Source organism: Triturus cristatus, chromosome 2_1, assembly GCF_964204655.1.
Source record: "Triturus cristatus chromosome 2_1, aTriCri1.1, whole genome shotgun sequence".
NCBI classification, from domain to species: domain Eukaryota; kingdom Metazoa; phylum Chordata; class Amphibia; order Caudata; family Salamandridae; genus Triturus; species Triturus cristatus.
In genome coordinates, this window is record NC_140581.1 from 734,074,966 (window position 1) to 734,096,144 (window position 21,179).

The 21,179-nt window shown below is 47.8% G+C and overlaps 1 protein-coding gene across 3 annotated transcripts in view; it reads left to right on the forward strand.

The window, feature by feature from the left end:
- SRFBP1 (serum response factor binding protein 1) overlaps window positions 1–15,118 on the forward strand; it is a 446,408-nt gene extending 431,290 nt beyond the window's left edge. For all 3 annotated transcript variants that reach the window (XM_085632663.1, XM_085632662.1, XM_085632664.1), the window contains one exon: window positions 14,584–15,118. In XM_085632663.1, the coding sequence (XP_085488789.1) occupies window positions 14,584–14,810 (227 nt within the window). In that variant the 3' untranslated portion in view covers window positions 14,811–15,118. The remainder of the gene's footprint in view (window positions 1–14,583) is intronic.
- Window positions 15,119–21,179: the final 6,061 nt, after the last annotated feature.

Genomic DNA, 21,179 nt, shown 5'->3' on the forward strand with positions numbered 1-21,179 from the left:
TGGACCTAGGCATGATTGGAGGCCGACTACAATGGAGCCCTGGTCAGATACACCAAGTGGAGTTGTTTCAGTGAAAGTCTATAAGTCAAAACGTTTGAAACGTTTCAAAGGTTGAAAATGTTTCTAAGTTCCAACGCAGAAACAGACGTTGTTACTTTTTGAGAAAATAAAACCTCTGTGAGCAGTCCACCCCTGAAATTGTAGCTGCCGCTGTGAAACTGAAGGCCAGATGCTTGAAGCTGGTTGGTCCCTTTGGAGATTTCTTGCTTAAAATGTTTTATTGCCAACTCAGAATGGGACATACTAATTATTTTCCAGATGTGCTGGGAGCCTTGACGGTGACAAAGCTGAAATTCAGTGCCATGGAACTGCGTCTTGGATACTTTTTTCCGCCAGTCCACCTGAAGATCTGGTGCTCTAAAGGAAAATATCTTCAAGGTTTCCACATGTTCTCCTTTTTTAGGTCTCGGCTAGCGAAGGCTGCGCTTGCGCAGTTTCGCTTGCGAGAATTAATGTTTTTCAGTAGCGGGGCTTGAACCCGCCCTCTTCTCCATTGGCTGGCTTCCTAAACGGAGGCCAGCCATTGGAGGAGAGGGGCGTCTGTCCATTTAAGCCCCGTCTTTTTCGGATTCGGGGGCGTGTTTTTTAGTTTTTTTTCTCCTCTGGAATGTAAACATTCCAGCCAATAGGAAGAGGAGAGAAAGAAAAACATGCCCCCGAATCCGAAAATGACACTGCGTTTCTCCGAGGCATTTCTGCCTGACCTAGGAGAAAGATGGTGGTGTTCATGGCGTCATCCCCATCCACCAACTGCTTAAACGACTAAGACTAACGTTTTAGGTAAGATTGTCCATATATATTTTGCCTCCATCGTCCGACTCCGTTATTTTCCCTAAGGAAGGAAACGCGCCACTTCCTACCGAAGGCCTATGAGGCGCGGCTCGTGATTTCTGTGGGAGTGCAATCTCAATCTGTGGTGAATTTAAGCTGATTGACGCCAGCTGGGAATGTCATAAGGCGGGCGGAGCGGCTGGAGTTGTGCCAGTGGCATCTGGAGGAAGGGTGGTGGCTCAGGGATTAGAGGCCAGTGCTGGGGACAGCAGCTGCTCCATACAGCAAAATGAATTCCAATGAATTGAGCCACTCTTGGGTTCTGCGTGGGAAAGCAAAATGAATTTTTTATTGCAGCGATTCCCTAACTGCGGTCATAACCATACAATTTAATTTTACTAGAAAGCGCAGTGGGCAGGTTTTGTAATCCAGTTTTTCAAATGGACAATAAAACGAGGGTACGAGTTATTGAAGCAGCTGCTGTTTCGGGACTTGACCAGACATGTTTAACGTGGGCTTTAAATTCATGATCGTCTCGTTTACAAAAGGGTGAGAGAAATCGAAATGTATAGATTTCTCTCCTGCTTTGTTCTTCTAATCATGGGACAAAATTATCTTAGTTAGGGGCAAGGCTTTAAGTGGGATGAAAAAACTGGGGTGGGGGGGTTGGGTTCGCTCCAAGGGCAGTGGCTTATGTAATTAAGCGCGTGGCTTAAACTCCTAAGCTAAAAATCTGTGCTAAACATAGTTCCCTCCCGAGTAGTATTTTGCTGCTTGTCAGTGCATCCAGATATATAATACAAGTAACAGTTCACCTACAAGCCAGATGTTGAGAGCTCCGTAACGGAGCCAATAAATATTTAAATAATGCTGTATTAGAAATTGTAGCCGTCTTTTATTGGTGTGTTTGGAAAGGCTGCTTTTTTACTTCTAACCTGGGCTTGTGTGTGTAGGTGGCTCTATTTGTGTGTGGGTTGCTCTATGTGATTGGCTCTGTGTGGGTGGCTGTGTGTGTGGGTGGCTTTGTGTGTGTGGCTCTGTGTGTGGGTGCAAATGCAATAGGTCTCGCATTTGAGAGTGATTAAGCTATTGACATTGTAAATAACAATGCCGTTTCTTTAAATGTTTTAAAAACAAAAACAATGTCATGAGCAATGCCAATAGCTCTAACTTTAACAATGCCGAGACCATTGCATTGTAAATGCTTGTTTAAACGATGGTTTCCAAACTTTTTTCTTTTGCCCAAACCACCATAATAATACACTGCTGAGGGCCCTAGGCCCTCAGGGTGTCAGGAAGAGGCCAACAGCTAATTCTAGTGCAGGGACAGTGTACAGGTCGTCTAGGCACTTCCAGGAAAAGGCCTCTAGTAGCTTGTTGTGTTCCTGTTGCCACAGGAGGTCAGCAGACTGACCCTTGGAGTTCCCTGGGACAACCCCACCCACTGTTTTTCAGTAATTCTTGTTTGCCTTCCTGTAAACATTCACAAAATGCTTTGTTCCAGAGCATTTTCAAGAAGGTGGTCTATGGGGTGATTTATTTAATATTTTAAAGAATATGATTTGAAAGGGGTTTTTTGACAGGTTTGCGCATCAGGGTTCATGGTAGGCCTGAATCCATGATTTTACTTCCACTGTAGTGGATGGTTTAATAGATGCTGGAGTATGCAAGTTCCCTTTATCTTTCCAAGCCATGGGTATACTTCTGAACCAATACTATGGCCTGATAGGAAAGTTAAATGTGCCAATCAGGTTTTAAGCCAATGTTTACATGTTTTAGGGGTCAAACCAGGCAGACTGGCAGTGTTCCTGTATTAAGAGTTCAAGATTACCATCAAAAAAAATAAAAAAAACTGGGTTAACCTCCTAAAAAAGGGGTCACTTTGCAACATTGGCCTTCCGTAACGCTCTTTTAAACAAAAAATTAATTAACCATATTTTAAGTGCTTAAAAATAACAAAGGGGAGCGACTCATTTCTTATCAGGTATCAGTTAGCAACAGATATGCTTTGTCTCTTTCCTTCCTTAAACACACATCCCCACACAAAAATAGACAATCTATTCACACTTCTCGCGATATCCTTCATCACGCATTAAATGATATCCTTTGAATCTCATCACTCAAGCTATTCTCTGTGTGCTAAGTATATTGCATCAACCATTATCTCGTTTCAAGAGGAATATCATTAGTTTTTATGGTGGCATATCATCATCTCTAGTGGACAACTGAATCAAGGTAGTATCCCACTCACCAATCTTTTGTCGCATATAGCCCTTTATGCCAAACTTGTCAGTGATGCAATTTTGGCTCTCACCTATTTGCACAGTTCTTTTTCCCATTTCTTCGGCGATGCCGTTCCCACACTTTTCCTACACATTGCTGTCTGCCACTCGACTAATAGCATAGAGATATGCGAAGTGGCACGTCCCCTTTTGTGGCCTTTATTTGGGTCATAACCCCAGAAGGGAGGTCTATCGGTCCGGTTCCAAACGTAGGGCAGTATCTTGCTCTATGCAATCATAAGTCCCAGACCAGGTGGGAGATAGCATTGAGCAATGCCAAAATATTTCCAGGAGGTTAGCTTCATCTACTCTGCACCTAGGGCATTCATCAGATATAGCAGGAAACATTCTATGTCGCCTGCTGAGCATCAGGTATGTGCAGTAGAAAACATTGAACTGCAACCACCTAAACCTAACATTTCATGCGACAGTCGCGGGTATGCCACTACATTTTTCCAGTCCTTCCCCAAAATGGCCCGCCTATATCTTCCACCTACATTTCCACATTTCAGTGATATCAATTTTATTTTTATAATGGCTATTAATACTTGACATGTTTGAGTTCCTGCCTTCTGCGAGTTACCTAGCCCTCTTATTGTTCTTAATGCAGTGTGAGTGGTCAGAAGGCTCACTCTTGATTCCCAGACAGCCTGTATTTTATGAAGCACATTATTAAAGGCCAGGAATTACCCCATGTTTATTCTGAGTCATTGCCTAAATTGCTGAAATGTGCAGGCATATTCTCCTTCAATCAAGTCCCCGCAGGTTACCCCAGCTGCATCACAGGCATGCATCAGTTTCCTGTGCATCAATTTATGAAAAGCTGGTACTGCCCAAATAGACATACTTGATGCAATTGGTGTTATGATCTTAGTACGCACAAGTATTCTGACTATGCTGTGTCTCGTAACTAGCTCAAGTTTATAGTATTTACTATGTTTGTTATGCCGTTCCAATAAGCAGCCTCTTGTCCCTCATTCATTAACGTTCTTTCTGGTGGATACTCTCTCTAAACATAAGATTCTTCACTAATCACAGAAACTTAGAACAAATTGTAGAAATAGATTGAGAAACTGGCATCAGCACGTAAAGGAGGTGCTTACATGTGGCTCAACTCTCACCAAATGGCATGCAGGAGCATTGCCAAAGAATTCTCTAGATCCAGTGTGCTGCCTGGGAATATTTTAAAGTTGAGGAGTCTATGGTTGATATCCACCAGAAAGAGCTTTACCAAAGCTATGTTACTTACTGTTTTGGGGATTGGCTGACTTCACAGAGGCAAGACGTCCTTGAAAACAGATGGTATTCTTTTGTGGTTGGTGACTTATAATTTCTGTTAGAGATTTCTAACTACAGATTCCTCACCTGTTGATTATTCCCCAGGAGTCAGATTGGATGTAGACATTTTCAGAAGTACCTCTGCGTGCTGACAGGTAGTGCCAGCGACTTCATGTTGATGTCTTTCCAGACTGGATGTGACATGCACGGCTTATATAGGCGCACCACCAATGCATGTTAACCTCGGTTCCTTTCTTTTTGCACCAACAAATGTGGATCCAGAGCTACTCGTGTCTCTTTGATGCAAATTTTCTGACAAACAAATTCTACAGTGTGCAAGGGAAAATATCACCTCCCAAATCTACAGGGTCCAAACCCCATGAGGAATGCTGCAAACAAATGTCTGTGACTGATCCATATGTGGCTTGCGTGCGGTGCCTAGGGTCGGTCCACAACTCCAAGGCCTGCAGTTATTGTACTTTGACAACCTAAGGCCATTCGAGACTCAGTCAATCAATCGTGGCTTTTAGAGCACACTATGCCTTGTGTGTGGTGGGGGGGAGCTGCTCCGTTGGTCATTCGAAGAGCCAGGTCTTTAGGTCCTTTCTGAACTGGTGCTGTCGGGATTCATTTGTTGCGAAGGGTGAGTTTGTTCCAGGTCTTGGCTGCGAGGTAGGAGAAGGATCTGCCACCTGCTTTGGTCAATCAATCAATCAATCAATTATTTGTAAAGCGCACTACATACCCGTGAGGGTCTCAAGGCACTGGGGGGGGCACTACTGATCGAACAGCCAGGTCTTGAGTGTTCTCCTGAAGGTCAGCAGGTCTTGGGTCTGTCGTAGGCTCAGTGGGAGGGTGTTCCATGTTTTGGCGGCGAGGTGGGAGAAGGATCTCCCGCCGGTGGTAGTTCCTCGGATGCCCGGGACGGTGGCTAGTGAGAGGTCGGCGGAGAATAGCTGGCGGTTGGGGATGTAGAAGGAGAGTCGTCTGTTGAGGTAGGCAGGGCCGGTCTTGTGGAGTGCCTTGTGTGCGTGAATGAGGAGCTTGAAGGATATCCTCTTGTTGACGGGGAGCCAGTGCAGGTTTCTCAGGTGGGGGGGGTGATGTGGCCGTGGCGAGGTACGTCGGGGATCAGTCGTGCCGAGGCGTTTTGGGTGCGTTGTAGTCATTTGATGAGCTTGGTCGGGGCTCCCGCGTAGAGGGCGTTTCCGTAGCCGAGTCTGCTACTGACGAGGGCCTGGGTGACTGTCTTTCTTGTATCTGTCGGGATCCATCTGTAGATCTTGCGGAGCATGCGGAGGGTGTAGGAGGAGGAGACGGCGTTGACTTGCTTGGTCATTGAGAGTGGTGAGTCGAGGATGATTCCCAGGTTGTGTGCGTGGTCTGTGGGTGTCGGGGCTGCCCCCAGTGCTGTCGGCCACCAGGAGTCGTCCCATGCTGAAGGGTTGGAGCCGAGGATGAGGACCTCCTTCTTGTCAGAGTTCAGCTTCAGGCGGCTGATCTTCATCCAGTCGGCGACTGCCTTCATTCCTTCGTGGAGGTTGGCTTTGGCGGTGATGGGGTCCTTGGTGAGGGAGAGGATCAGTTAAGTGTCGTCGGCGTAGGACATTATGTTGAGGTCGTGCTGTCGGGCGACATGTGCAAGCGGGGTCATGTAGATGTTGAACAGTGTCGGGCTGAGGGAGGATCCCTGGGGTATGCCACAGATGATCTCGGAGGCTTCGGATCGGAATGGGGGGAGGCGGATGCTCTGGGTTCTGCCGGAGAGGAAGGATGTGGTCCATTCCAGGGCCTTGTCCCGGATCCCTGTGCCGTGCGCCTAGTGTGCGGTGGCAGACGGTGTTGAAGGCGGCAGAGCGGTCTAGGAGGATGAGTGCTGCGGTCTCACCGTTGTCCAGCAGGATCCTGATGATGTCGGTGGCGACGATGAGGGCGGTCTCGGTGCTGTGGTTGCTGCGGAACCCTGACTGGGAAGGGTCCAGGATTCTGTTTTCTTCGAGGTATCGGGTTAGCTGTCTGTTGATGATTTTTGTCGATGGCCTTGGCCGGGAACGGGAGCAGAGAGATGGGCCGGAAGTTCTTGAGGTCTCTTGGGTCTGCCTTGGGTTTTTTGAGTAGGGCGTTGATCTCGGCGTGTTTCCAGCTCTCTGGGAAGGTCGCGGTCTCGAGGGAGAGGTTGATGACGTTGCGCAGGTGGGGTGCGATGGAGCTGCTTGCTTTGTTGAAGACGTGGTGCGGAAATGGGTCTGACGGAGAGCCGGAGTGGATTGTGCTTATGGTCTTGATGGTGTCATCGATGCTCACGCTGGCCCAGGCTAGCAGGGGGTCTAGGTCAATGATGTGTGGAGAGTCTGTTGTGTTGCTGTCTGTTGAGGCTGTCTGGGTGTTGAATCTGTCGTGGATGTCTGCTATCTTGCGGTGGAAGAAAGTGGCGAGGGAGTCGCACAGGGCTTGCGACGGCGGGATGTCATTGGTGTTGGAGCTGGGGTTGGAGAGTTCCTTCACAATGTTGAAGAGCTCCTTGCTATCGTGTGTGTTGTTGTCGAGGCGGTCTTTGAAGGAGGTCCTCTTGGCAGCCTTGATGAGGTGGTGGTGGTTGCGGATGGCGTCCTGGTGTGCTGCGTGGCTGTCTGGGGTCTGTTCACTGTGCCGTTTCTTCTCTAGCTTCCGGCAAGCTTGCTTAGAGGCTAGGAGTTCTGGGGTGAACCAGCTGGCCCTTTCAGTGGTTAATAACAGATAGTACTGTATCTCGGAATAGGACTGATATTGATTTGATTGGGACAATGTCTGCCGGAATCTGAGGATTAAGATTCCCTTACGGAGGACTGCAACAAGATGAAGGACTGGAGGGAGGGGGTGAGGAAATAAGTTGGGGACATTGGGTACAGATTGTTACTGCCAAATTATTATGATGCACAGTGGACTTTTTGTTCTCTTTCTTGCCCTTTACTAAAGTGGATGTTGATGCAGCACTGTTGCAGTATGTACCATTACAATGCTTAGAGTAACATGTTAGTGGTATGGTATATGTGGGTAAAGCTACTAATAAAATCTGTTTAAAAAAAAAAACAGCTGGCCCTCTTGCTGGTGTCTCTGTAGGGGGTTTCTTCAGCGGGGCAAAGGTGTTGGCGCAGTCCTCAATTCAGCGCCTAAGGCTGTGGGCAGCGTCGTCGGTATTGGAGAGTACGGTGGGTGGGCTGAGAGTGAGGTTTGCATGTAGTTGATCTTCGGTGATTTTGCTCCAGCAGTGGCGGGGGATCTGTTGGGTGCGGTGGTGTGTGGTGGATTTCTGGAAGGTGAAGTGGATGCAGCGGTGGTCGGTCCAGAGGAGTTCGGTAGTGTGGTTGAAGGAGACGTGTGGGCTTGAAGAGAAGAAGGGGTCGAGCGTGTGGCCGGCGGAGTGGGTGGGCGTAGTGACGAGTTGCCTCAGTCCGAGGTTGGCGAGGTTATCTATCAGGGTTGTGGTGTTGCTGTCGTTGTTGTTCTCAAGGTGAAAGTTCAGGTCTCCGAGGAGGATGTAGTCGGTGGAGGTCAGGGCGTGCGTGCTGATGAAGTCGGCGATGGAGTCGCTGATCTTGGGGCGGGGGGCGGTAGACAAGGGTGCCTCTGAGGGTGGAGTTGGGGTCTGTGTGGATCTGGAAATGCATGTGTTAAACGGTGCTGAGAGTGTCGGCGGTGCTAGTCGAGACCCTGATGCTGTTCTTGTGGACAATGGCGATTCTTCCTCCAGCTCCGTTGGTGCGGTCTCTGTGGGTGATCATGTAGCCGTCTGGGATGGCTATGGCGATGTCGGGTGCAGAGGAGTCGTTCATCCACGTCTGTCAGGAAGGCGACGTCCGGGGATATTGTGTCGAGCAGGTCCCTGAGCTCGACTGCGTGTTTGCTTGCGGAGCAGGTGTTCAGTAGTATGCATCGGAGGTGGTTGAGGTCTTTTTTGGCGGGTGGTTCGTCGGCTCTGAGGCTGGTGTAGCTGCAGTACTGGCAGGTGAAAGGACCGTGTGTGCGTTTCGGGGCGGCCTTGAAGCAGGTGTGGGTCCGTCCGGAGTTGAGTGCGTACAGAGTGCTGGCATCGTAGTGGCGGCGTTCCTTGTGGCGGGTGCGGGGACCCAGGGGTTCTGGCGCTGGGCGCGGTCCTGGCGCGGACGGGCGCAGATGGGCTTGCCTTAGGCGTGGCCGCACAGCAGCCGGCATATATGGGGAGGTGGGAGGGAGGAGCAGGTGGGAGGTGGGGGCAGCGAATGGACAGTCAGGGGGGCGGGCCACAGGGGACGCAGCGGCTGGAGCGGTGCGGGTCGACTAAGGGCACAGAAGGGCACAAAATTAAAGGGGCAACGAGTGTTACAGAAGGCAAAAGGTTACAGAAATACGGGGGCAGCGAATAGAACAGAAGGCAAGACGGGCCCAGGGTTACCGGGGCAACGAGGGAACAGAAAGCAAAAACGGGTAGAGAGACACGGGGGCAGGGAGGGGAACAGAGGGAAAAACCAGGCAGAGAGACTCTGGGACAGCGAGGGGAACAGATGGAAAAAAACGGGCACAGAGCAAGTACAGGCAGCGGGGGAGGACAGAGAACAGCAGTCACAGACACAACAATGACGGTAAAGGCAGTACAGGCAATACAGTGAGTACAGTAAATGGCGGAAGATAAACAAACCTACCTACTGCCTACCACTGGCCACCAGGGATGAGGCGCAGATGGTAGCCTGCGGGTGGAGGTGGGCCTCGAACTTCCTCAGCAGCGGCAGCTGGGGCAGGGACACACAGGCGGTGCTGTGCGGAGGGGGAGCGACCTACCAGGTAGGGTCAAGGGTCGCTGTGGATGAGATGGACCGTGGCTTGGGCGAGGTCGGCAGGGCAAAGGTTTCTCTTGTGGGCGTGGAAGGAGATTCGTTTGATGAGATATTGGGGTCCGGTGTTATGGAGGGCTTTGTAGGCGTGTGCGAGCAGTTATTCTTCTTTCAACAGGGCGACAGTGGAGATCGCGTAGGTGATGTGTGATGTGGTCATGTCTTGGGATGTCGAGGATGAGTCTGGCTCTGGCTTTCTGGACGTTCTGGAGTTTGCTGAGGAGTTTTTTGTTTATTCCGACGTAGAGAGCGATTCCGTAGTCCAGTCTGCTTGTGATGAGTGCATGGGTGACGGTCTTCCTGGAGTCGGGAGGATCCACTTGAAGGTCTTGCGAAGTATGCAGATGGTGTTGAAGCATGTGTAGGACATGGAGTTGATCTGGCAGTTCATGGAGAGTGAGGAGTCGATTATGATGCTGAGGTTGTGTGCGTGGTCCGTTGGGATGGGTGAGTTTCCGAGACTGAGAAGCAAAGCTGTTTCTGGAGAAGCATCGTAATACCGCAGGCCGAGACCTCTCGAAGTTTAAAGGTAGGTCCCGCTCCTGAGATTGCTCACGCAACAAATCATCTTTGTGATCTAAATCCTCTACAAAATGCAAGAAAAAGTGTAAGACGTCCAAGTGGGATTCTGCCTTGTCGCACCATGGTCCATCTCCAGAGAAGGCGCAAGGGCATCATCATGCCTCCAGGTTGCGCTCTTGAAGTCCTTTTACGGCGGAATTGATTCTGACCCTTCTTCCGCGGTAACCAGAATTTCTGGGGATTTTGGCAATGCGCAGCCAATTGAAGACTTTTATGAAGCCATACTGCTGTTTTTGGGCATGTCACCTGCTCCCTCTGGCGTGCCCCAGAGAGCTGGTAGGCTTACCAACTTGACTTCTGCGGACAGGTCTGCCCTTGGTGTCAGCTGGGTCCTCTGGATTCCCTCAAGGCTGCGGACCAACTTCAGTACTGGTTCCCTTCCAGGCACCACAACCCACACCAGAACACAATACACAGATGCTGGTGCCATTGACTCTGGACATCAATGGCCTATCTATAGTGCTGCCCAACACCGAGATGGCTCTGCCCCAAACTTGATTGAGGCCTTGCTCTCCTTTATCTGAGCTGCAACCATTTAGCCACCCTTCTGAATCTCACACAGTGCCTCTTCCTTTCCGGAAGATCACATTCCTCAATGAATTATTCAGCACAGTCTGATAATGGGTACTAGGATACTAGGGATGAGATTGCCCAGCCATACCAAGAGGAAAACTGGTACGAAGACCTCCAGGATACCAGAGGTCTTGATACCTTCCCAGACACTTTTTTCCCACCAGGCCCTGCCACTAAAGACCGTGCCTCCTTTATCATGGTTCTGCAAAAAGTGGCAGAGGTTCTTGACTGAAAGCCGGGTCTGATGGCTCAGTAGACTAATGCGTTCACTGTGGGGCCTCAGTTTAACCTCTTGGTCACAGGTTCAAATCCTGCCCTTGGGTCAACGTGCACTTTACAAATACACATCATGTTATGAAGTACTTCAGCCTGGTCAAACAAGTTTTGAGCCCCTTCTTTCATTAAGTGAGACTCTGAACGGCACTCTGTGCGACCCAAATTTTCTTACTCAGCACCCTACTCCTGAAAGCTTTGTGGTGCAGGCTTCGGCCAGCAGGGCCGGCTTTAGAGCGGCGCAACCAGTGTGGCCGCACTGGGCATTGACCTGGGGAGGAGGATGCTGACCTTGGGGAGGGCGGGTGGGGGGGCGCTGTGTTCAGCATTAACTTGCAATTTAAAAACACCTGCGCGTCCAGCTTTCACCAGCAATATAAATGTCAAGATAACTCTTGTGACTAATGTTCCTGCTAGAGAGAGCGAGAGATGGAGTTTTGTCTTGTGGTAGTTTTGAATCGCCGTAAAGTAGCGCAGTGGGTTAATATGCCTGCTGCTAAGAACCGTTCAATAATCTGTATTTTATGGATTACTGCTTTTGTCACAGAGATACTTTTGTTACCGCAGTTCATAAGATACAACATGTATATAGAACAGTGACTGTTACAAACTGATATCCAAGAGCTGCATGAAAACTGCATAAAATAGGTTAGGACATTCTGTATTTTTCCCTATTCTTTCATTATCTATTCCCTAGTGTTGCTAAAATGGGATTGTTTCGATAGAAATACATTCTTATTAGTAAAGCCAGCCTTTTTCAGTGCTTTAAAACAAATGCAGTGTATGGGAGCGAGGAGCTGTGGGTAGATGCGGAGCAAATTTGCTGGGTGGTAGTGAGGTAATCCGAGGAGGTTGTTATTGGGGGGGGGCACAAAAAATGATTACCGCACCGGACACCACCAGCACTTAAGCCGGCCTTTCGGCCAGTAAGGTAAATCCGCACTCTTTTCCCATTACTCCAACAGGGAATTGAAGAGGATTTTTTGGTTAAACAGATTTCCCCTCAACAAGCTTGGCCCTTCGTTCTGTGATTGACATATCACCTGGTGGGTTCCTTGAACGTGAGAGCAGATGATCTAAGCCATTAGTCTCTTGCTGTTCATTAATGGCATTTACATACAGACGTGATGCATGGTCATTTCCACAAATGGGAAGAACTCTGGCTCAATCTTTTCACCACCGCCAAGAACGTGCATTGTCAGCAATTTTGCGCGATGGAGTTTCCAAGGTGTTGCGATTGAAGACACATTCCACGTGGAGTGGAACACGGGACTCCTGTATGCCTTCCTGCCAATACCTATTGTGCCCGGAGTTCTGAAGAAGAACACAACCGATTGGGCCCAAGTCATCCTAGTGAACCCATATTGGGCACACAGCGTATGGTATCCCAAAGTCTTGCGAGTGAGCATCCGTCCTTTTATCAGGCTGCCCCTTGGGAAAATCTCCTGTTCTATCAGTAGGGTTGAGTTCTGCATGCTAACCTGTGCAATCTACACTTTCATGCTTGGAAAGTGGGAAGGTACGATTGACGACTTTCGACCTTCCTACTGAAGTCATTGAGGTCATCTTGGCAGCCGTGTGTCCCTCAAACAAATCCATAGACGCCTTCCCTTGAGATAATTTTGTGGCCTGGTGCACTTCTTAGCAGACCGAAGCGCTATGGGGCAAACAATCCGAAGTTTTGTTGTTTGTGTTGTACCTAGCCCAGCAAGGTTATGCCCTGTGCACTGTTAGAGAGCCTGTTGCCTTTTTACAGTTTCCGGACCAGCCATCATTATTCACCACTTAAGATGCGTTTCCTCAAAGGGTTAGAACATATGTTTCCCCCTTCTCCTTTCGTTTTGCCCCAAAAGGACTTAAATTTGGTCCTCACACTCATGTGTGCTCCTTTTGACCCTCTCTACACTTGTTCCCACTGGCTCCTTACCTTCAAGACAACATTTGTTGTCACTATAACAGGCGCATAATGGGTGAGCAAATTACAAGCCCGGTTTGTTAACCCGCCCTACACCAAATTCTACCCAGACAAGCTGCTTCTGCTGACTCGAGCCTCCTGCCTTCCGAAGGTAGGGACTCCCTTTAATGTCAGCCAGAACATCACCCTTCCTGCGTTCCTTGCTCTACCTCACCCCTGTAAGGAGGAGGAGGGACTTCACCGGCTGGATCCGAAAAAGAGCTCTCAATTTCTATATTGATGGCAGCAAAAATCAAGTGAACAAACCAATTCATTGATTAACTGGAGCAAAGAAAGGCAAGGATATGTAGAGAAGAATCCTCTCTCGCTAGATCATACTGTGCATTAGGATCTGCTATTCACTGGCCCTGAAGTTTTGCGGGTTTATTCTACCACAGCCCAGGTCTCCACCACTGAGTTGGCACGTGTAGTGCCTGTTCTAAACATTTTTCAAGCTGCTACGTGCACGTCACTCCATAAGCTCATAAGATCCTGTTGTCCGGACAAGATAGCCAGGTCTGCCAGGAAGGGAATTTTGCCTGCTGGGTTATTCCGGACTTTTTGGTTTGAGCCAACTACAGACCTATCTTTGGGTAGGTACTGCCTTGATATGTACTCAAATGGTAAATAATCTGCCATTGGACATCTCTATCAGATGAACAAGTTACTTACCTTAGGTAGCACTCTTTTTGGTAGAGACTCTGACTGCAGATTCCTCACCGATGAACCCACATCACTGATTTTTAAACCAGGCTCTTTCGTGTAATTTGGATCCATTTTAGAGATTTGCACACTGGTCACAATTGATTTGATTTAGTATCTGTGTATGCGGGTGTGGCCAACTCAGAAAGCAGCTTAGGTCAGCACACTTCGTGGTGCTTATATTCACCCAAGAACATCACATCTGTTCGACCCTGAGTCTGTGTTCACCTGCCAGTGCCCAAGTGTACTGCTAAATCAGGTAGTGTAACTTCTTTTCCCTTACTTCCAAAATCCAGGCACATCTGGACCATGCACACCTCATGCACCCTTTAAAGCTCCTCGTCATTGTTGTTGTGGAAGATAAATTGTAGGCGGTACAAGATGGCACACTGACTCCTTGTAGGTTAGCAGAAGATGTTATTCAGATTCGTGAAGACAGGTACAGGTACACGTAGAAGTATGTAAATCAAACGGACACACCCTACAAGAAGCAGTTGTAACTGCCTAGTGACTTCTTCCATGAAACATCCATCCCAGAGTTCCATGATATTCTGGGTAGAACTGCATGGTAGGTCACCACCTATCCCTTCAATTTAAGTAATAGAATAACACATTGTTTCCCCCTAATGTGGAATAGCAAGTGAACTCCAGATTACAGAATCTAAATCCATGTGTTTTTCCTCTTTCCGGGGAAGTAATGTGCCCAAATCCACACACATTCAACCACAAGCTTGAAGCACATGGTTTAGTATGTATAGAGACCTTTAGAAGGCCCATTCTGCACAGGGGGTGGTTCTGGCAGATTAGGTGAGGTTGGCGCACTTGTTGACTTCCCATTGGTTTTAGAGGGCAAGCGGCGCCTCCAGGGTCTTGAGTTTGCACACCAAGTAATTCTAAGTCTAGAGGCACCTGGAAAATTGGAATGGCCTGGACTCCGGGCCACTTGCAATGAAGGCATTATTCTTTGATCTCCCTCATTCACATTCCATGCTGGTTTTCCCCCACTGATATCCTGCTCATAGAACCTACCAAGTGTGAACAAATATGGCATGAATCGCAGGGGCATCACCTTTTTTGCAACAAAAAAAATTGAAAGTTTGAGAATTGGAGATCTAGCTCAGCTTGCATCAGGGTTCACACACAGTTATGAAGCAAAGAAAGAAAGGACCGAAAGCATTTGATTCCTCGTGGATGTATTTGTTCATTTTGTGCACAGTGTTTTGCATGTTTCTCATATTGTGGTATTTCTTTTTCTGCTCAGCATTCCCACAAACAAAGCCACAGGGTATGAAGCACCATCTGGATAAGAAATTAACTACTGCAAAGAAAGAAAACAAAAAGCAGCAACTTCACATTTTAAAGAAAGAAAACAAAAAGCAAGCGCTTCAGCAGCCTCTACACCCATCTTGGGAAGCCAGCAAAAAACGCAAAGAACAGCAGTGTTTAATCACCGCTTTCCAAGGGAAAAAAATCAGATTTGATGACTGATTCAAGTATTTTGTGAACATTACATTTCTGATTTAAAATGATTCCCTTTTACACATAATGGAAATGGAAAAAATCTTGTTTTTATAAATTAAGATAAATAAATTAATATTTGCAATGTGTTTAGAAATTACTTAAGCAACCTAGACCCCACAAACACTCAAAAGTGCATGTATTTTTTTTTATACTAACGGGAAACAGTCTTTTACTGAGTTAAAATCTTCAGTCAGTAAATGTATGTCTTCAGTACTGTGGTGCTCAGTTTCTGACATTGCAAAAGTTTAAGTAAAAAAAAAAACCTGGGAGATAAAGGCTCCACTCTTACTTCAAACCATTGGCATTCCTCAGAGTGAATGAATGAATGGGCACTGATGAATCTTGGCATTGATGAGTCTGGTTATTCTGTTACCATAATACATGAATGTATTTTCCCTTATCACTTCCCCCTCTTTGATTTGAGTTGGAATGTAATACAACCCAGAAGTACCTTAAAATCAACTTCTAACAATGAAATGGAGATATGTGACAACTCAATTTGTTAGGACTGTTGTGGGTAATATATCTTTAGTAAATCTGGTATTGTTGTGGTACATTTTCTGCAGCCATTTTCCTCATCAGAGATTGTACTTTAAGTTGAGATATATGTTCAACATTCGAGGGGCACTGCTTATATCCCCTGGCCTAGCTATGCTGTGCTAGCAGAAATGCATAGTTGGTCTTAGGTTGCAATCATCAAAACTTGCTGTCACCTGTACCAATGGACACTGGTACCCTGCCCCTTTTAGAAAATCATATTAACTCAAGTTAAAAGGGGCTGTTACATTGGTAGCATCTGCTGATCCTGCTTCTGTGACAACTACTCCCCAATGTCTCAAGAATAATTGAGCTTAGCTCTACAGACATGGTTTCTTTCTTTTAGCTTGCAAGCCTGAAAATGTGGTTATGAGAAATGGGCAAATCATTGTTTCATTGAGTCTACAAAATTCTTACCTTTAGTTAATTGTATGCTATGCCTCTTCCTTTTTGTTGGTAAAATACATTGTTGGAGTACTCTGAGAAACTGATTGGTTTCACAATTGTCTCACAGTTACCTTTGACAGTTAATACTAATCATGAATGTATATTCACAGCCTATCCATATTTCTGTGTATGACCCTGAATGTGTCTCTCAAGAGCTGACTAATTAAACTAGATGTGCCTTTCAAATGATCATTGGGGGCAAGTACAACACTGAAGTCCCTAGCGGTATGAATGGTTACTAGTGAGTAGACATCTCGCCAGAATATAGCACGTGATTTCAAGAAGTCTAAAGCCATCCCCATTTTCCAGGAAATGGCCACAGCAGTTGTTGGTATTTAAACAAGAGATTCAAAATTTCAACAGTTGAGACAGGTTTTTCTTGACTTTCATTGCATCTTTGTACAGGGTTCCTTTGATCTTGGGGTTATGAGTGGCACAAACGTCGTCCTTCCCACGGACTAAAATGACAAAATATTGTAAGAAAGCAATCCACGTTACTTCTTGCCTCCTTTCAGACCTTAATCGAAATCATTAAAAGCCTTGAATCAAGGTGTAGTATATGGGGATCACCAGGCATGTCCACAATTCTTTAATTAATTCAGTTTTGGCAATTTAACACAGTAGTTCAATGGTAGCCGAGCTAATTAATCTGAGGACGCCATTTCAAATTCAGATGGAGAGATATTGGATCTGGAATTAATGATTTTGTCTGGTTTCTCAACCCCAGAGTCTGGGCATTTCTAGTTAAAGTCTCCTGTCAGGACCCCTTTCATAGATCAACAGGGCAAGCTGAAATTACTGGGTCCAACCGTGGTGGTTGAGGCTTTTACCCTTGATGGCCAGGGCCTGGCCTACTGTGAGGTCTGAGGAAGTGGGCCAAGTACACCCTCAGCACTTAACTCTTAGTGGAAGGGCTGGGGAGCAGTCCAAGGCTTCTCTGGGAGGAGGTAGCTGTATAACGAGCACAGACTCACAACTCAAAACACATCCAGCACCCCAATAAATGATTGTCTAGTCAAATACTTGCTGTTATGTAAAATAGAATATTTATCTGCTAACACAAAGTACAATACAACACACTGCAAACAATATACACAGCCTTCTCAAGTCAAGCCTGATAATGTTGCCTGGATCAGCTTCCCAGTCCCACTGACCTTTTTATGGCTGACAATTATTCCCTATTCACGTGTGGCGGCATCCAGGAAAGGTCCCACTAAATATGTCTTAGAAGTTCTATCGGGTATGTTAAGTAAGATCCCAGAGTCCCTACACTGGAACGCATCAGTTCAGAGCAAATTCCCCAGGGCCCAGCAGCCTATTAGTCAATCTTACCTGCTCTCACAGAGTGACAGTTCAGAGTCTTTGGTGCCTCTCGACAGCTCAGCTGTGCCCAAACGGCAGGAATCAGCAGTCACGGTAACGGCCGTCCTCAGCGCTCCAATTGTAGTAAATCACTCCTGGAATCCAAGGCAGGTCTCCCATGCTCCCGTGCAGGGAAGTTGAAGTTGCTGTTATTACTCTCCATTGATCACAGCCTTCAGTGTCTTCTTAGTTGCACTTGGGGTCAGGGTGACAATCCTCTCCCTTCTTCATGGCCCCTTCCTCCTAAGATGCAGGTAGGGTTGCAGCAGCACTTACGGGGCAACAGCCCTCTCTTTTCACCACAGCCCCCTCCTGGCATACAGGCTTCGCAGATGGCACGAACAAGGTGACAGCCCTCTTCGGGTGAAGGTGCTGTCTCAGCCAGCAGCCCACTGTCTCTCACAGTGCAGTGCCAAGGGCAGTAACCCTTATTCTTCAACGCGGACCCAAGCCGGCAGCTTGATTGGTGCGGTGGTCCCGACAGATCAGAATCTCACACTCCACTCCTGGGATCCAGGCAAAAGGATCCTCACTGGAATTCGCTACCTCCAAGCGATCTCATTTTCCTCATCGGGCCCACTGGCCTTAGGTCAGGCAAAAGCTGGTGAGTGTTCTTGATCCTCGTGGGTGATGTCCCCTCACCCAGCATGGGAGACTGGCAGACCCTTAATCCCCAATCTTGATGACTACAGGAGGAACTCGTGCTGAGCTTCTCCACACTGATGTAAAGCTGCAGTTTGACAATTTGTGATTTAGTGTTTCTATTTGAAGCTCCAGGGTCTGCTCTCTGTGAAGTACCCATTCCTTTCTTGAGCTCTACTTCCAGAGAGCAGTCTATCACAGCAGGACAGTCTTCCATCTTGATAGACCCAAACATAGGTAAAGAGAGTTACTAGAGATTCACACTTGGATGTCAGTGATGCGTGCTTCCGAATGTTACTGTTAGAAATGGGGTTTCTAGTTGGCAGAGGTTTGCACCCTGTCCAAGTAGGGACCACAGCTCTAGGCAGTGTATGTCAGATACACACTAAATTAACCTGTGCTCACCCTCTGGTAGCTTGGCACAGAGGAGTCAGGCTTAACTTAAGAAGCAATGTGTAAAGTATTTATGTGACACTTAAATTATAGTAACTCAATGAAAACACCACACAGATTTAGAAAAATAGAGAATTTTTATCTGATTAAAACAAGACCGAAATGACAAAACTCCAATAAGTGGAAGCTGAGACGTTCTTTTTTTAAAAGATTAAATGAGAAAACAGAGCTTAGAAGTCACTAGCAGTCAAACGGGTTTCTTGAGGTCACGAGAGACTGAGGCATAGTCAAAGTTCGGGCCGACCGCAATCAACAGCAGTCCGGCTACAGACCAAGACAGGTCCCTCTGAAGAAATACCTTGGATGGAGCTTTTGTCAATGCCGAAACCTTCTGCGTCGTTGAGCTGCGCAAAGAGGGTCCTGCGTCGTTGTCTGCTCTGTGTAAGTGAATGCAAACCTCTGCGTCGAGTCATGCAGGCTTTGAAGTCTTCATCGTCGAGCAGCCTCTGCATCGGCGTCGAAGGGCGATGCAGCGGAAATTCTCACTCAATCGAGGCAATGCATCATTTTTTGCAGAAATCAGCTGCTGAAACCACTTCTGGGTCAGGGACTGGAGGGGGCGCTTCAGGCAAGGGTAGAACTCACGGGTTGCAGAGACCAGCAGGAAGTTGTTTGTGTCCCTTAGACTTCAGAGAACATGAGGCAAGCCCTTGGAGTCACTCTGAGTTCAAGTGAGATGGGTCCAGTCCTTGTCCTCAGCAGAGTAGAGATCAGCAGAGCAGTTCCTCAGAATAGTCATTCACAGCAAGGTGGCATTCCTTTCAGCACATCAGTTCAGCAGAGTTCTTCCCAGGTCCAGTAGTGTACTGATTTAGTAGGGTCAGAGCTCTGGTACTTAAACCCATAAGAGCCTTTGATGTAGGGGCGACTTCAAAGGATTTCTCTGAAGTGCTCAAGGATTCCTTTCAACCTGGTCCTGTGTGAGGTCAAGACACAGTCTATTCAGATGTAAGTTAGAGCTATCCCCCCTCCCCCCCAATTACTGCCCATCTTCAAGTCTCAACGGCGTTTCTGCTTGCAGACAGCCCAATCAGAATGAGGATTGTTGCAGTGTTCCTGCAGAGGAGGCCGGGGCTTCAGCAGAGTGTGGGCACTGATGCTGAGCTCAGAGCTGCTGGAGGTGAGGCCAGGCCATAAAGAGCAGGAGACACCCCCCACACCCCCCCCGGTCAGCTGGTCGGCCCTCACAGCGTGGTACAGGCTGGTTTTCCACCCCGGTCTGTTTCTGATCTACTCCGCTCTGCCCTGCCAGAGGGTCAACCCATGGTGTGCGTGCGGAAAAGCTTATACTCCCCAGTGCACCAGGCAGCTCCTAACCCCGAAGCTCCAGCAGGCAATTAACCTCAGGTGTAGCCCCAGCTGTAGCCGAATGAACATCAACATACCAGCACACCGATGCAAAATGGGTGAGTCTCGCCATCACACAGGCAGTCAGGTGAGGGGGGAGCTGAGGGGAGTCGGACCATATGGAGAGGTTCCTAGTAGAGCAGGCCTCTGCAAGGGAGCAGCACGAGGGACGGTGGAGGCGGTCAAGCTAGGTCTTGGTGCAGCTTGCCATCCCGTGCCCTCCTAAGCTGGTTGAACTGCCAAAGCTGCCTTCAACTGTGAGCTCCCTATGCTCCCAGCCCACAACTCACCAAAAACTCACCACTGCTTTGGGCACCCCCCACACCTAGTCTCAACTTGCCCGCCTGCTTGCTCCTCTCACTCCAGTCTCAGGCCCCTTCAGGCCAGAAAACAAGATAGAAATTAGACAGCATGCTTGTGAACATCCCCGCCCCCCTCCGCTCTATAAGGCTACAAGATCCTATGAATGCCTACCGGGGGGGGAGAGGTGACACAGATCTGGCCGCTTCCTACGGACTGGTGCTACCTACATTGAAGAAGCAGTCATTCTCCATATTTCATGCCAAACTGAGGAACTACTAATAATTAATTGTAGCAACATTTATAAATGTATCTAACTATAGTAACAACAATAGCAAAAGTAGGAGCAAAAAAGTGAAGAAAGCAAAGAATATAAAAGGTAAGGGAAAGAGGAAACAAAATTGAAAAAAACCTGTGCAGAAAGGCCTCAGTAAGCGCACCAGCCAGTCGGCCAAGTTAAAGCAAGGCAAGCAGAGCATTACAGCGTCATCGTACCAAACCAAGGAAACTGCAAAATATCTGAAAGAAAAAAAAAAAGAGAGAAAGGGAAGCAGGTTTGTGAAGCGTAGCAAGGGGTTCGCCACCACAAGCACCAAAAACGTAATCCCCAAGGGGTCAGGTAAGACAAGGGGACCACCCCACCAGCATGGGAAGGGCAAAGCGAAATAAGACATGCTGCAAAAGGCAGGGGGGTATCGGAACCATCAGTCCGCCTAGTAACAACTGACTCAGGCCTTCAGGACATGGACATGCAGGACAAGTGCACACAAGTCAGCGGGCCACGTCAAGAGAAGCTTGACTTACTCCCGTCAACCAAAAATCTCATCAATGTTTTGCTTCTTGAAAGATGCAGGCTTCTACTTCAGCAGTAAAATTCAAGACCTGCAGCCACCACTCAAGCCCCTACAGTCTTCAAACGATCAAAGGGCAAGTGACCAGGCAGACAAGGCTCTTACAAACCCCAAGACCCCTAAAAAACCCAAGTCTAACAACGACCCAGAGGCATCTTCCAGGGAGGGCAGTATGCCAACACTGGCACAAGTTATCCAAGCAAGTCAGTTAACCCAAGAGTTGCAAGAATATCAAGAGGCCTTTCACACTGTGCGATACCAAGGGGCTGCTCCAGAGTTGACAAAGTGGGCTACCCAAGCTAAACTCCAGATACCTCACCTGGAAGATCTGCATACATTGTCTCGTGACAACAGCACTGTCAAGGCACAGGAGGTCATCATTGACCTATAAATCAGT